This window comes from Nymphaea colorata, chromosome 3, assembly GCF_008831285.2.
Source record: "Nymphaea colorata isolate Beijing-Zhang1983 chromosome 3, ASM883128v2, whole genome shotgun sequence".
NCBI classification, from domain to species: domain Eukaryota; kingdom Viridiplantae; phylum Streptophyta; class Magnoliopsida; order Nymphaeales; family Nymphaeaceae; genus Nymphaea; species Nymphaea colorata.
The window spans coordinates 3,013,149-3,029,591 of NC_045140.1; the positions used below are offsets into that span (position 1 = coordinate 3,013,149).

General features: G+C 38.8%; 1 protein-coding gene across 1 annotated transcript; it reads left to right on the forward strand.

Moving 5' to 3' along the window:
• The first annotated feature begins 8,047 nt into the window (after nt 1-8,047).
• Nucleotides 8,048-15,755, forward strand: LOC116250808 (actin-interacting protein 1-2-like). The gene is made up of 6 exons (XM_031624746.2): nt 8,048-8,544; nt 9,922-10,083; nt 11,784-11,970; nt 12,545-12,967; nt 13,940-14,347; nt 15,144-15,755. The coding sequence occupies exons 1-6, from the start codon at nt 8,150-8,152 to the stop codon at nt 15,399-15,401; spliced, it is 1,833 nt and encodes a 610-aa protein (XP_031480606.1). The 5' UTR covers nt 8,048-8,149; the 3' UTR covers nt 15,402-15,755.
• Nucleotides 15,756-16,443: the final 688 nt, after the last annotated feature.

Sequence of the window (16,443 nt, forward strand, 5' to 3'; positions counted from 1 at the left end):
CATAAAAATTAACTCAATTGTATGTGGAAACCTCCAGGAACGTTCGCCTAAGTGGTCGCCGATAATATGTATCTAGAAGCGCAGGAATGGTCCTAATCAAACACGCCGTATACGGGACTCCTTGTTTCTTTTCCAAGGGTAATGCAAAGTGGGTATGACGTTTGAAGGATTAAATGGGATCCTCGGGGGCATTTACTGAGGGCAGTTTTGTCTTGTGCAAAAAAATCATTTTTTCCTTTTTATCCTTGTGACTAAGGGTGGGCGTTCGGTCGGGCCGCCGCCAGGCCGGCCTGGGCCAGGAAAAACCTGGCCTAGGCCGGGCCCAGGCCGAATCGGGCTGGCCCGATGCCAACCCTTACTTGTGAGGGTTTCTTTTATCATTCTTGTTGAGTTCAACCGTAGAGACGGCCCATTTTAAACATCCTAATTATATAGTCATGAGAGAAGTTGTCTTTTCCTCTCATATACACTCATGTATTCTTTATACTTCTCCTTTACACCCTTGCTTTGAGTGACTGTCCATTTCAAACACCTGATTACATGGTCACGAGAAAAGTTGTCACACGCTCTCTACTTTTGAGATGATGTGTTGGAATGGCAACTTGCTACTCACAATCTCGTGTCATAATAATTGAATTTTGGAGCTTAGTAGTATTCATTGTTTAAATTTTGAACTTTGAACTTTGAGAAGCACTTATGGATAAAAAATATATATATAAATTAAGGGCGTAGCTATCTCTAAATAAGACAATTTTTGTAGGCTAATACGAGCAATGGCCCATATATACTGTTCAAAGGACACTAATACAAGTTTTTTGTTACCTTACCAAACACTATGAATTTAATTTTTCATCAACCCCGTTCAATAGGCAGGGGTTTTTGGCTGGCATGTCCAATTGCTCAACCAGCCTACAAAAGTTGCTTTATTTACATATTGGTACCTCTTGTAAGGATTTCTTGAGTACCAACTAAAATCGAATCCTTTAAGAGGTTAATATGTCGTTGATAAGGAAATTATCTCACTTTTTAAAATATATTCAAAGAATTAATAACCAACTAAAAGTACTTTTCGCCCATGCATGCGAAGGGTGCCCCCAAAATACATGTGAACTATTTGAATGAGATCTGACATTTTTTTTTTGTCCTCTCGCAATATATTATGGCAAATATCAGCTCCAAACACTAAATAAGGAAAAAGAAAAGGGCCATTTCCAAAATGTGCCCATTTTTTTTTTCTTTCCTTTCATAACTCTCATGAGAATTTTGCAAATTAATGCTTCAAATAGTTACTCGTGTGCTTACCCACCCATTGTTTATTCAAGTATTGACGTTGTCAATGATTAATAAATTTAAAAGCTACCCTAATTAATTTTTCCTGTGGTAAGAGAGAGAAAGAGAGAGAGTTTGCCAAGTTCGTGTAATCAATCAATCAATATAATATAGAAATGAGATAAAAAAATCCCGTAAAGAGTGTCAAGGGACTCAATTTTTAAAGCAGAGATAAAGAGTGGTGGGAATAGTGCCGAACAGCCGGCGAGCATGAAAGGCTAGCGTTGCACACTCCCCAATCTATCCACCAAAGGATAAAAAGCAAAGTGCGCCACAACTGAAGTGGGTTTAAAATATGATCCCGGAAAAGAGGGGATCGGAGAAATGTCCGGCGAAGGAATGGCCCAGGCGCCCGAGACTAAATCCGGCGTGGATGAAAGGGCCAACATAGGTGTTGCATACAACTAATAAGATGAAAGCCACTTCGCTGCAGTTTTTTTTTTTGGCAAAAACAAAGTGGGGTTGGCATATTTTTGAATTTTTGATAAAGAAATCTATATATTAGACCTTCATTTTTTTCATACATTTCTTTTATCCTCTTAATTTTTTTTTTTACTTAAACAAGGGTTTTGTGGTCATTACATACCATTGCGTATAATTTTTGTGCACTTGATGTGCACATAACAGTTCTGGTTTGGATTCTTAAATCAATAGAGCAAGTGCTTGAGTAAGAGGGGAGAGCAGGGGCAGAGCCAAGGGGGGTCGCATGGGCCGTGGGTCCACCTCAATTTAAAAAAAAAATTACATGTAAATTTTAGTTGTTTTATATAAAAATTTTGAAAAATAATATTTTGATTCGTATTAAAATTTAGAAACTTTAATTCGGCTTCCCTTACAAAACATTTCTGACTTCAGAGACCTTCATCTCCATTAAAACCAGTTGTGAAATGACAGAAACAATTTATCTACACCTATTCAAACACGATGCAGCACTGTGAGTATCGATAGAGAACTATAGCATAAGGCTGCAATAGAGATAATGTATTGGGAGCACAAGGCAGATTCAGGCATTTATCGTTGCAAGAGTTGAACTATAGTTTTAAAGAAATCAAAATAAATTTTTTCAAATTTTTTGATATGTGTTAAATTAAAATTTTTGAAACTTATTTATAAATTTTTGAATTTGTTAAAATCTGAACTGAAGGGGGTCAAGGTATTGGAGCATATGAGTTTGACATAATCTTCCTGGCATATGAGAGAAGCGATAGGCTATTGGCAGCGGCAGAGTCAAAAAATTTTCACTGGGACCAAATTATAGTTTCAATATTTTCACAAGAACCAAAATATAATTTTTCAAAATATTTACATAGGCTAATTAAATATTTTTAAAATTTCCGAAGGTCGAAACAGCGTCACACACACCATTCCATACAAAGTAAGATAATAAGGATGTCATTTTTTCGACTGATTTTAGAAGATGTCAACTTTCATATAGTGTGAGGGAATGGTGGTAGAGTAAACTAATCAAAAAATAAATAAATATGCTGTTGTGAGAAGCCAAACTTATGTTGCAATTAACTTTTATTCTCAAAATTTGTTTTTGCCTTTTCACATTACCGGGGTATTATTATAGAAATACATATTTTAATTTCTCACTAAATTAATTTTGGGTGTAAATACTTCAAAAAAAAGTTTGGTCATTATGGTGCAGCGATTAAAGATAAAGTAAACCATCCAAACTGAAAAGTAGAAATCGACGGGCTGGCAGATGATCAATTTTAGTTTCAAATCTCAAGAATATCAAAATTGATGTTGCAAACGAAAGTCATCGATACTTAAGTTAAAGTATAGTATGAGCGGCATCTCCAAACACCAAAGCGAACCTTTGTACTTTAGGAAATGAGGGGTTAGCTGGAAACTTCGGCTTTTCTCAAACAGTGGGTCACACCTCACTCACTCAAATTTGCATCTCATGGGCCAAGCCAAGGGCATAGTAGGGGGGCCATGGCCCCCCTCATCATATTTAAAAAAAATGTAATTTAAAAAAGTTTGAAATTTTGAAAAATTATATTTTAGCTTTTATCAAAAGTTTGAAACTAAAATTTTCCTTATGAAAAATTTCTAACTCCTTCTGGTTCACAATCCGTTTTTTTTTTCAAGACAAAAATTATATATATATATATATATATATATATATATATATATTGTGGAACAGATCAACTTTAAATTGAGATGACAGGTGAGATAAAAATGCAACATTATTGCTCTCCTCACAACTTTTAAAGTGGTAAATTTACCATGGTAATTTTTTCTGAAAAAATTTACAAAATAAAATTTCTTCCTCTTCCAATTTGAAGTCATGTTTGATGACAGGGTAGAATTTAATATGGTAAAATTAATACTGTTTGATGCATATGATAATTTTTTGTAAAGTAAAATTAACCTTGTTTGATGTACATGGTAGAAAATTTAAGAGATTTTTTTTAGAACAGTTAGCAATAGTAGTTGTTTTTTTTTTTTTTCCTTCTCCTCCTCAATTTCACGTGAGAAGAAATTGAAAGATAAACTTCCAAAACAATAAAATGTTGATGTTCACTCATTAGTCTTTTAAGTCCTAAAAAAGATGCGTTAAGTTGCCAAGAACAGTAACAACGTTGCATATGTCTGTTACATTGCAGACATCAATAAGAGTGTATGTAAATTTTTTGTAAAGTATATGTGCTCGTGAAAAAACTGCTAATACATTATGCATACATAGTAAAAAAAGGAAAGAGAACGAAACACCAAAAAGAAAGAGATGAATGAAGCAATCGTGAATAATTTTAGGTCATCCTCTTTTGGAGGCTGGGTAACAACAAAGGTGACCTTTCACCACGTGAACTGTTTCCTTGCAGTGGCAAATCGATTGATTCAACGGTCAATGCCAGACGCCATGAACGATACTTTTCTTTTACGCCATTTATTTCTACCCATTTTGGATATTTTTAAATTCTTACTTGAATATATTTTTTTTATTGAATTTTAACAAAATAATAGTCTTTGTTGAATCAAGGTTGCAGGTAGGACCTGGAACTGAATCCCTAGAGTTGGAATTCCTTTTTTTTGGAATTCAACTTTTCCAAAATTTTGGCGGCTGGCATCGCTCTGGCGTGGCCCGCACTACTAGATGTCGGGCTCAGGCTGAGGCCAGCCACAGTTTGTAACTGCAGGCCAAGTCCGGTCCGACTGCTCGACACGCAGGAGGCTTGGCTCGGTTCAATTAGAATAAGTTATCCAGCTGACTCGGGCCGGCGTAGGCAACTTATGGGGCCAGCCCAGCACCCAATTTTAGGAGCTGAACCTAAGCTCAAATCGACCGACTATCCCTTAGATATCCAGACAGATGTCTACTCCTACTTTCATTAAGCTTGGGCATCGGGCCGAAAAAAACCTGGCCCGGGCCGACCCGACTCCCGCCCTCCGTCTCCCTCACTCCCTCTCCCTCCTCCTCTCTGCTCCCCCTCTCCCTCTCCCTCCCCCTCTCCCTCTCCCTCTCCTTCCTCCTCCGTCTCCCTCGCCGCTCCCCCTCCTCTGTCTCCCTCTCACTTCTCCTCCGTCTCCCTCGCCGCTCCCCCTCCTCCTCTGTCTCCCTCTCCCTTCTCCTTCGTCTCCGTCGCCGCTCCCCCTCCTCCTCCGTCGCTGCTCCCCCTCCTTCGTCTCCCTCTCCCTCCCCCTCCCCCTCCCCCTCCTCCTCCATCGGAGGGCGGGGAAAAGGGGGTCGAGGAGGGGGAAAGGGGGTCAGGAGGGCAGGCCGGTCCGGGTCAAGCTGAGCGGCCCGACAGGCCGGGCCGGTTCGGCACGATGCCCAGGCTTAACTTCCATGTCTTTATTTTCTCCATATTTTTGGAATTTTTAGGTCGATCATTTGTCTCCCACATTTTGGTTTACCTATTTTTTAGCTCTTTTTTAGTGGTTTCCGGTGGTTTTATTAGACTTAGGCTATTCTCTTATTTAGTAGTCTAGTAGCTTTGTGTTTGAGTTTATTATTGAGTGCAGAACTGTTAAATGATTTGAATCAGTCTTCGATTTGTTTGATGTTGAATTAGAGGAAAATCATGGACAATCTTTGTGAGTCCCACTTCATATCAAGGACAACTTAGGAGTAGATGTGGGGGTCGTTTGGCAAATAGGACAGATTGTGATTATCGATGAACACGCTCTTAAGATTGGGACATGATCATATAACAATAATTATAGTGTTTCGTGAATTTACTTCAATCATTAAAGTAGATTCATATGACACTCACAAAGTATCCCTACTGCGAGGGAAACACCAACGAAAACACGTTAAAGTTAGACAGGCTCTAGTGTAAGGCTTAGACTTAATGCGTTAGGCCATACTACAAACTTCTAATTTAAGTTTAGTATATTTTACTTTTGTAGTTGCACTTTATTTATTATCTTTAGGCAATCAATGTTGTTGGGTGTTTATATGCTTGAGTTATTTGAATTTGAATTTACGTGACTGTTTGATCTAATGAACCACTGTTGTGTGAACCAATAATTTAAATTTGGTGCGCTGGTTTACATTGAAATGTTATTAGAAGTTAAATTTGGCATCTTCCCTTTTGTTTCTCAAGTTTGAATTAAGTTTTATACATTAATAAGATCTTAATACTTTAGGTCTTTCTAGTTCTTAATCAATCTCCAGTGCTAGTTCTTGATAAAGGACTAATTTGCCAAGTTACTGTTTTCTTTGTGACAATGAATTCTTATCTTCATCTTCACCTTTTGTGGTTTCATCTAACTTCAATCTCTCATGAAGATTTTCTTTTAGTGTTGGTACGTCTAGAATCAGTAAAACATGTAATAATTATGATGATGATGCTTCATCACATACCACATTTCTTGATATGTGACATAAAATATTGGGTAGAGTCGCAACATTTCGATCCTTTCCCTCTCATTGTCATAACCAAGGAAAGCACGTCCATGTACTTTGTATCAAATTTGTTTATCAAGTTTTTTTGTATGACAACATAACAAACATGTCTATTAGAGACTTTAAAGTAATTCATATTCACTTTTATCTTCCAAATTAAGACATTTAGTTCATTAAATCTTCTTACTAGTCATTCTCAAGTGTCTTTAATATCTATCTTTTGAGGAAAGACACTTATAGGGGATCTTTGATTACTTCAGATCTAGAATCCATGGATCTGACATGATATGCTTTTGTTGGTGTCACAAGAGATGCACAACAAGGATCTTAGGTCAGACGTAAATTCTAAACTTGAAATCCTTGTTTTGCCGGTTTGCATTGAGAAAATGTTGGATTTTAAACTGGACTAGGAAGAGTTCGATCTTAAATCCAAGTTCTCGAATCATGAGGATTTTAGATCAGAGGCAATCAAACGCCCCCACGCTCTCTGAGAAGTGAAACCAGATCTTGCACTCACCTAGGCGACCAAATTGGTGATTGCCTGATGCTTTCAATAAGCAAATCACACTCCTAATATAGTCAATCAGCATGAAGCCTAAGAGCAAAAGGCCAAAAGCCTGATATGTATATGTATGCCTTGCAAAGGAGTTGCGAGTAGCTTTAGCATTGAGAAGTGCAAACAAGCATGAGAAATAATTGACTGACCCTCATGGACCCACTCGCTTGTAGGCAAATTGCTTAGACTACTAGCCTACTAGGCTGCAGGGTCCCAGCAAGAAGCATCTAATTCGCATATACCCAAGCCAACTTTTCTCCAAGCACTTATAAAACCCAAGATATATATTGGGTATGTGGTTTTCACAATGTAATGTAGATCTAAAAATCTATGGTTGTGAAATCCACTGTTCCCTTAGGCCTTAGATTTCATATGGTACGAACCGAAACATTTCATATGATATCAACAAACCTTTGTAACAGAGTAGGCTATTTGTTGTGTCATTTTACCTGTGACGATTAAAAATTTAACTATTAAAATACTTATATCATAGTGTCGCCTGCCGTCACAATCACAAGTAAAAAGACATAAAACTTAAGTTGTCCTCCTTTTTGTCAAAAAAGGTACCGTTTATTCAGTTTGTCAGCTTGTCCCACCGGAACTAGAAGCTCTGCCAGCCAGCTTTGCGTTTGAAAGCCTGTCCCTCCCTGAATGACAAATATGGACCACGGACACGTCCAGATCCAAACCAGGTCTGGTCTGTCTTCACGGTTCTTAAATGCTGCGTAGAAGTTTGGACATTAATGAACGGGAATGGACCCAGAACGTGCTACCTTACGCAGGAATGGCCCGGTCCAAACGATCCCCTTCCCTTTCATCGAAGCCGCACATCCCCACGCTCGGGCCCATTTGAGTCCGTCAATCTCGGCACCTCGATTTCCCCATGAGCAGCGAACGACCCGTCCCGACCCGAGCGAACAATCGGATCGCGGGTTCAGAACACTTTACCGAGTCGAGGCGTTCGCCTCACCGCGACACACATGCGTGACTCGTAACAGCTTACTATGTAAAGGACGTGCACATGCATAGGAGAATTCAGGATCGAATCCAGGCTTAGAGTAAAAACGATGCTACTTCGACTTGGTATTGTGCCTCCACCCATTCAACTCGGAATACGTGACCCATAGGAATCGAAGTCTTGACCAGCCTCTCACCCACCCACCAGGTAGACCAACATGTTAATGGATTAGATTTGTTTTTAAACAGATGATCTAACACTTTGCTTTTTCCGCGACTCGAGTCGGTGGAGTTGAGTATCGGTACCTTTTTTGCGGGACGGCAGGTGGGAGCAGAGAGGAGGACTGAGTCAGTCAGTCAGCTGCTGTTTTTCCGCGGCATCATCCGACCGACCCTCCCTCCTTCATATTCCGGCCGTCCTCAGGTAGAGGGAGAGAGAGAGAGAGATGGCGGCGAACCTGTTGGAGACGTACGCCTGCGTGCCGTCGACGGAGAGAGGCCGGGGGATCCTCATCTCCGGCGATCCCAAGACAAACGCCATCGTCTACTGCAACGGTCGCTCCGTCATCATCCGCTACCTCGACCGCCCCCTCGAGGCCGTCGTCTACGGGGAGCACGCCTACCAGGCCACCGTCGCCCGGTTCTCCCCCAATGGCGAGTGGATCGCGTCGGCCGACGTCTCCGGCACCGTCAGGATCTGGGGGAGGCACAACGAGCACGTCCTCAAGAACGAGTTCCGCGTTCTCTCCGGCCGGATCGATGACCTGCAGTGGTCTCCCGACTGTCAGCGGATCGTCGTCTCTGGTGACGGCAAGGGCAAGTCCTTCGTGAGAGCTTTCATGTACAGTCCCCTCCGCCCTTGCTGATTTTTGCTCCAAGAGTATCGTGTCTTTTCTTGTTCTCGATCCATTTCTCTGTCTACGCGATTACATTGCATACGAGTGAATAGCTTATCAGTCTTAGAGTGCTTCTTTTTTGCTATGATTAACTTTATGACGGAAACAAATGAAATTGTTTGCGGCTCCATTTTTACGTGATCTTGAAGTGTGAATTCATTAAATATGATTTCTTAGAAAGGATATGTACGAGAAAAGGAAAGGCGAAGAAAATTGAGGATCGTCAAGATTGCCGATGCTCGAATTACGGCTAGGATAGGAACCTGAACTTATATTCCACCACTCTTTTCCATTTCATGTTGTTCTCCATGACAACTCTTGCCCGAGCTTCACCCTTTACTCTCTTCTCTCTAGTCGTGGGTGGTTTGTTTCACTCATTTGAGATTAATGCTGCTTCTGTGTATGCAACAAATTTGCTTCTTCCGTTGAGGCAATGTCTAGAAACCATCTGACTCCATCACGGAGGCCATAATTGCGTATGTGCCTTGTGGGCCTTGCAACTCTACAAATGTGAAAATTGTGTGTTTCGCCAGTACATGGGAACCATATTTCCATCTGAATGCAAAATTTCAAACAGAGATTAAGATTCTCTAATTTTGCAACCTGAGCTCTAGAGCACTTCGTTTATATTTTACAATAAAGAGGAACACACATTTACATATGTCTAGCATATAGCGAGTAGAAGGTACTGTTACACAAAGATACCAATAGTTACTAATTCGTATAAATGAGGAAAATGGTCCAAACGTATCAGAAGATTGGGATCTGCGATGCAATGTTTATAGTAGTTCTACATGCAATTTCCTCAAAGCAGGTGGCTGCTTCCTAGATATCACCATATTACCAGCTTCAAACACTTCCCCATTTCATTCTAACAGTTACATCCTTTAGAATCATGTTGACCTTGTATAGGAAAGTATTTAATTGGTTTATTATACAAAAGAAGTCTTGCTACATGTTGAAATTAAGCACTTCTACAGAAAGAGAAAACAGAAACTACAAAAAAGGTACATGCATCGTGTTGCAAATGTATTTCATTTCATTGATTTCTTAAGAGTCAGAACAGCATTTTTTTTTTTGTATACACCGTTAGCAACAAAGACACTATTGGTTTTCTATTTTTGTATACAATATGAGAAATTTCCTTGAACTTGCTTTTGATGAGCTCACAAAAGATAAGCACTCCTAGCAAGATTGGCTCTGCTTAATAAGCTTAAGCAATTCCAATTTCTCTTTTCCTTGTGTTATAACACCTCCTATCTTCCAGCTGAATATGCTCTGTGTAGTTCAGGGTTGAGCTTACTGTTTTCTTGCATCTGCAGGTGGGACTCAGGATCAAATGTTGGTGAATTTGATGGCCATTCAAAACGTGTATTGAGTTGTGCATTTAAGCCATCAAGACCTTTCCGTATTGTCACATGTGGAGAGGACTACTTGGTGAATTTCTATGAGGGGCCACCATTTAAGTTCAAATTGTCACAGAGGTTAGTCTTATTTATTCTAGCAACATGCTGATCCATATGTCACGGTTTGCACTTTCTCAAGGATGAATTACTTGAGTGAAGGATACTGGAAACTCAAATATAAGTCAAATGTGCTTGCCCTGTAGGCTGTAACTCACTTTGGAATCAGTCCCGTTTCTTTTAAACATAATGAAATCTCATTTTCCACACTAATTTCCATGTATGTAGTCGAAAGCATCCCTATGCACCTCCCTAGGCAGCCAACTTTTTTCCTTGGCTGGCCCACCAATACTACCGCCCAAATGAAAGAAAATATTGTGAGTTTCTTTGTTCTTTTCTTCTTCTATTTCTTTTCTTTTTTAATATTATTTTATTCTTTTTATTCTCCCTTTTCCTCTTTTTTCTTCTTGTTCTTCTTATTCTTCTTCCTTCTCCTTTTTTCCCTTTCGTTTACTGTTCTTGGGGCCTAGGTGCCATGGGTCCTTTCCGAAGGGCCACCACTGAGGCAGATCTAGCACGTTGCTTTTGTGATGTGTTCTCCACATACTTTTTGGTAGTTATTCACTCTCATCATGTGCTTTTCTCTGCAACTGAACTTGATTATGAAGTGCAAGTCCATGATAATTGATAGGTCCTTTTTTTAATTTAAAAGTTAAACTTTTGAATCTTTTGGTTTGAACAAGTCTATTGGTCATATCTATGCTTTTCATCACTTTATTTGTTAAAAATCACATAGAATGGAATATAGTTTTTAATAGGATGTCTTTTCTGTCAAAATTCGGTACAGTTGTCAATTATTAACTGATATTTTAGACTTTGCCAATGAAGTATTGTGTAATGATTTTAGTTGAACTTTGAATGTAATGGCCATTGGTTTTAAATGCTTTAATTTATCAATAGATTCAATACATAAAATTACTTATCTTTGTAGCTGAAAGAAAAGGAAATTACTTGTACACACAGTCATTATTGTTTTGGTCCCAGTCACTTTTGTTATTTAACTTATTTTGCTTCCCAAATGATTTACTTTTTTACTTTTTGCTTCCACTTTGGTTCTTATGATATTTCCTGTTCCTTACATAATTCACTTCCTAGTGGCTCCACATGTCCTGTTTGAAAAATTGAAATGGTGTTGCTTCTTATATTGATCCCAGTTCTGCTTACTTGGGATTTTAAGAAGGCTATTCTTTGTGACGCAGTGAATCCTTGGTAGATCCTTTTTCCTTTTAAATGTGGGTATGAAGGTGCACCACTAGAATGTTAGCCTATCAAACTAGATGAATTTCTAATATGCTGTTCAGATATAGTTGGCTTTTCAAGTATCTAATGGTTGTTCTTAGATCTTATGTTTGTGTTCTGGGTTTTGTCTGTTTATACATAACTACCAGCATACACCAGCTTCCTTAACGTTCATATTAATGGTGAATGATAAGGTTTTGGTGCAAGTGATAATTCACCGCATCTTCATATTTGCTGGCTATTTCTCAAACTTAGAATGAATGTGATTTAATTTAAAAATATTTTTCTCCAAATTGCTTTGAATATGTATGTCTGAGAAGGTGACACATGTTTCTTTATATCTAACATATAGTCCATTTAGAGGTTTTCAAAAGAAAATTAACATGTTAGAGTGTGAGCCTATGACAAGGTGGGGAAGGCATCTTGGTTGTTGTAATGGTGAACATATCATTCTAAGGGAAAAAATATTGTTTGAAGTGCAGGGAGCATTCCAACTTTGCCAACTGTATAAGATTTTCGCCTGATGGAAGTAAGTTCATCAGCGTAAGCTCTGATAAGAAAGGTATATTGTATGATGGTAAGACAGGAGAAAAGATTGGGGAGCTATCTTCTGAGGACAGTCACAAGGGTAGCGTTTATGCTGTTAGCTGGAGTCCTGATGGCAAAGCGGTACTTTCCTTGCTGTTTTAGTTTTAGCTTTGCTGATCTTCCTCAATTAGAACAAAAAGATGCATTTACAGAAAATCCTTTCCCATTTAAGTGAACCCTTCTTAGGTGGTGCAAATTCCTGCACCCCTTGACCTTCATGCAGATTCTACTTTTCCTTTTCAAACAAAAACCTTTAGTCTATTGGCTATCTGCCGTGGCAAGGTTCTGATTGTGTCTATACTTAGTTTTGTCATTAGTGTCTGTGGAGATAAGTCTCCATGTGCTAGGTTGTTGGTATCTTAGTTGGCAAATGATTGTGAAAGCCTTCCTGTTTCTTATAACTTAAAACGAGATGAGTTATTTCTGGACACAGGATTTTTGCTTATGGTTAATGCATTGTTTAGGATTGAAAGGAACCTTTAATGTTTGGTATTTTTTTTTTCAATTTTATGTCTTAGTGGTGGCAATGGTTTTGGTGTTTTTTTTTTTACTGATGAATGGGAATATAACTTTTGGTTCTTTGTTCCACATGTATTTACTTTTCTAGTGACCACATCTGATGTGTAACTGGGAAAGCTTCTCTTGCTGCTTTCAGGTTCTGACAGTTTCTGCAGACAAAACTGCAAAAGTATGGGAGATTGGTGAAAGTGGAAATGGCAAAGTGAAGAAGACACTTAACTCTTCTGCTTCAGGAATAGAGGGAATGCTAGTTGGCTGTCTATGGCAAAATGATCATCTAGTCACCGTCTCCCTTGGTGGAATTATTAGCATGTATTCTGCCAGTGACCTAGAAAAGGCTCCTGTATCATTTTCTGGGCACATGAAGAGTGTCGCTGGTTTGGCAGTCTTCTCTGAAGGTGGCCAGAAAGTTATCCTATCTAGCAGCTATGATGGGGTGATTGTACGATGGATACAAGGAATTGGATATGCAGGGAGATTGGAGAGAAAGGACAATTCCCAAATCAAATGTTTTGCGGTGGTGGAAGGACAGCTGACTACATTTGGTTTCGATAACAAGGTAAATAAAACCATTTGTTCCACCACATATGGTGGTTATGGAGACCTTCATATCTAGTGGTTTCTGACACATTTGGTTACTCTATGACTTGTTGTATGCACCATTTCTTGAAGCTGGAGGTCTTGTTTATTTGTGCTTACGGCCTGCATATACAAAAATGGCCTGGGAAACACAGGATGTACCTTTTGCTGTGTCTCAAGTGCCAAAATGAACATATGAACATTTGCAACTTATGTCACATGGACTCACCTGAAAGGCTGTTGCATGCTTGTCAACACTCAGGACATGGAGTACAGATATGGAGTATGGCTTTGGAGACGGGCTGGACGAGGTCAAGGCCATGTTCTGTGTAGTGAATACCCTTATGCACTTTTTATTCAGTTCTGTGGTTGTAACTTTGAGCAAGTCTGACAGTGTCTTGTTTTAACCTGTTAAAGCTTTTCATTTTGCCTTCTATTTGGCCAAGCATATAAACATTTTTGGCATCTCTAGACTAGTATAATGAAAATATAAAAAATGTAAAAGATTATAAAGACCAAGTTATCTTATCACTCATACTTTCCCTGCACTTGAATAATATATGACTTCAGTTTGCATCCTGGACATGTACATCTGTTTGCTAAACTATGATCTTGTTTTTGCTTGCTGATATGTGTATCAAACATGCAGCAATTTGTGCAGAATTTGAAAAGGCTGTTCAGTTTGAAATTTCGTTCTCATTATATTGTGTTGTCCCATTATGGTAGCTTTCTATCAGGTGCTTTTTAATTTGTTGGCCCTGTTATTTGGTTATGAAGTATGAACTGTTAAATTGTTACTTCATTTTATGCTACCAGACAATTTTCAGTTGAATGATTCCAACTTTGGTTTGTACTGATTATATTTGCGAACTTTAGCTAGGCGTGATATTTCTGGATTTAGTTGACTGCATTGCTACAAGAGATCTTCCATTTTTCAACTTTGTTTTTGCAGGTAAAGAGAATTCGTTTGCTTGGTGATCAATGTGGTGATGAAGAACAAATTGATATTGGCACACAACCGAAGGACTTAAATGTTGCACACAACAGTCCTGAGCTTGCTTTGCTTTCAACAGATTCAGGAGTTGTCATGCTTCATGGATCCAAAGTGTTGTCAACTTTGAACCTTGGGTTTGCTGTGACCGCATCTGCAATTTCACCTGATGGGAGTGAGGTTATTGTTGGAGGTCAAGATGGGAAACTCCATATTTATTCTGTCAATGGGAATACACTTACCGAGAAATCAGTCCTGGAGAAGCATCGTGGTGCTATTAGTGTCATACGTTTCTCCCCAGATGCCTCTATGTTTGCTTCTGGTGATCTTAATCGTGAAGCTGTTGTATGGGATCATACTACCCGAGAGGTAACATCTCTCCTTCATGGAGTTGCAATTTGTATGTCATGCAAATCCTTTTAACGATTTAATAATCTCTATTATTTATCCATTAATACCAGCATGCTTGAAAATGCACTTAACTCGTTTTTACAGGAAACTGAAATTTGCAGGATATTCCTTAACAGATTTGCAAGATATCCTAAATGAATCATTATTACATAATGATGAGGTACAGCTGTTGGGGAAATGTTACTGAAAATGAACCATGAGAGTGGAGACGAACAATTGGGAAGATATCTTTCAAAAGAGCTAAAGAAACATGAGGCTAAGATTAACCAGTGCGTAAACCAAATACCTGTTGATAATAATAGCTCACCCCTACTAGTAGGGAAGGTGATTGGATGGTCTGAGAGAGATGGTTTTAACTGGGTGTTTTAATACTGATGACGATTTCATTTTCTCATAATAGTGTTCTTGCTCTGGAAATATTGAAGTTGTTTCATTCCATTTGACTGATGGATGCCGTCGGCTTTTTGCTCCAACCATGTTCCAAAACCAATATTATTCTTAGCAATATAGACCGTAAAATTCCTGAAAATTTTATTTTGTAAAATATGCTTGTTCTTCTGTGACTGGCAGTTCACCTTGTAGGGAATGTTTATATGAACTGTTCCTCTTTAAGCAGATTCCTGAATTCTTACCAGCATGCATCTGAAACAGTTGAGAATGGTTCCTGCTTCACTTTCTGTTTTTAATTGTCTAGTCATTTAACATTTTCTTCATCATGCTAGTTTTCATCTAATTAGTTGCTTATCTACTGCAGGTTAAGCTGAAGAACATGTTGTACCATACTGCTCGTATAAATTGCTTGGCTTGGTCTCCTGATAGCACAATGGTTGCTACAGGGTCTCTAGATACAAGTGTAATCATATATGATGTTAATAAGCCGGCTTCTCATCGTATAACTGTAAAAGGCGCACACTTGGGAGGTGTCTACGGGCTAGCATTCAATGATGACCACACTATTGTAAGCTCTGGCGAAGATGCATGCATCCGTTTGTGGAGACTAGTGCAGCAATAGCAGAATCATAACCATAGTTAATACTTGATTTGGTTTTGGAAGCTTTTTGTGTTAGCCTTGTTGGTAACCTTTACCAAAAACAAATCTCTGTTTTTGTGAAAAAGTCCCTCTGCATCTTCTGCTTGAAGAATGGTGTTGTGGTAGGTGTTTGATATGTAGAAGTGAGTTTTGGCCTCTGTTGATTATATTGGATGATGTGTTGTTGGGTGGTGTTTTCTTCTCTCTTTTTTATCAGTCTGATCGGCCATTATAGACATGCCAAGGCGGGTGTTGTGTGTATGCAGTTATTGATTTTATTGATTTGTTTGTTGGTGGAATGCTGATGAAAATAATCACACTTAACTTTTTGTTGGATTCTGGGTTCATTTTTACTGCAATATCTGGTTTCTGAAGCATATGTTTTCCTGAAAACCCTCAGCCTGACCATTAGTAACTAGACAGATCAGCCCTGGTCCAAATCATGAATGTTTGAATACAAATGTACGCCGTGGATGTCATTGGATTGGTTCTGGACTAGGTGTATCTAATGCCGATTTATCAAATATCGCTTGATCTGATTGGTGTCCGCTTTGAATATAAAGATTGCAAAAACCATTAGAATCTTCACGTATAATTGAAGTCTAGTACTTGCCGGCATGATATGATGCGGTAAGAAAATTCCTGTGGCGAATCTGAACCCGTTTCCCAACCAACTGTTAGTTTTCTTTTTGAATGTGTCTATTACGACTAGAATTTGAACCAAATGCTGGGTCTTATTAGAACCATTGACATTCCCTTCTCGAAGCTCAGACGCAATACATGGTTACGGTCTTTGGGGGATTGTGGTTCTCTTGTTGGAGACAATAAGGAGAGAGATGGAGGCAATACGTTGATAGACAAGGAAGGTAATCTGGAAAAAAGGGGGAAAAAATTATACTTTATGTTTCTGCCTAATGAATGACTGAATTACATTTGACTGCTCAGCTTTTAAAGGTTCACAAATAGCCGTCTTATTTTTTACCCAATTCTTAAAAGAAGCACTGATAAACAAAAAACATTAAAA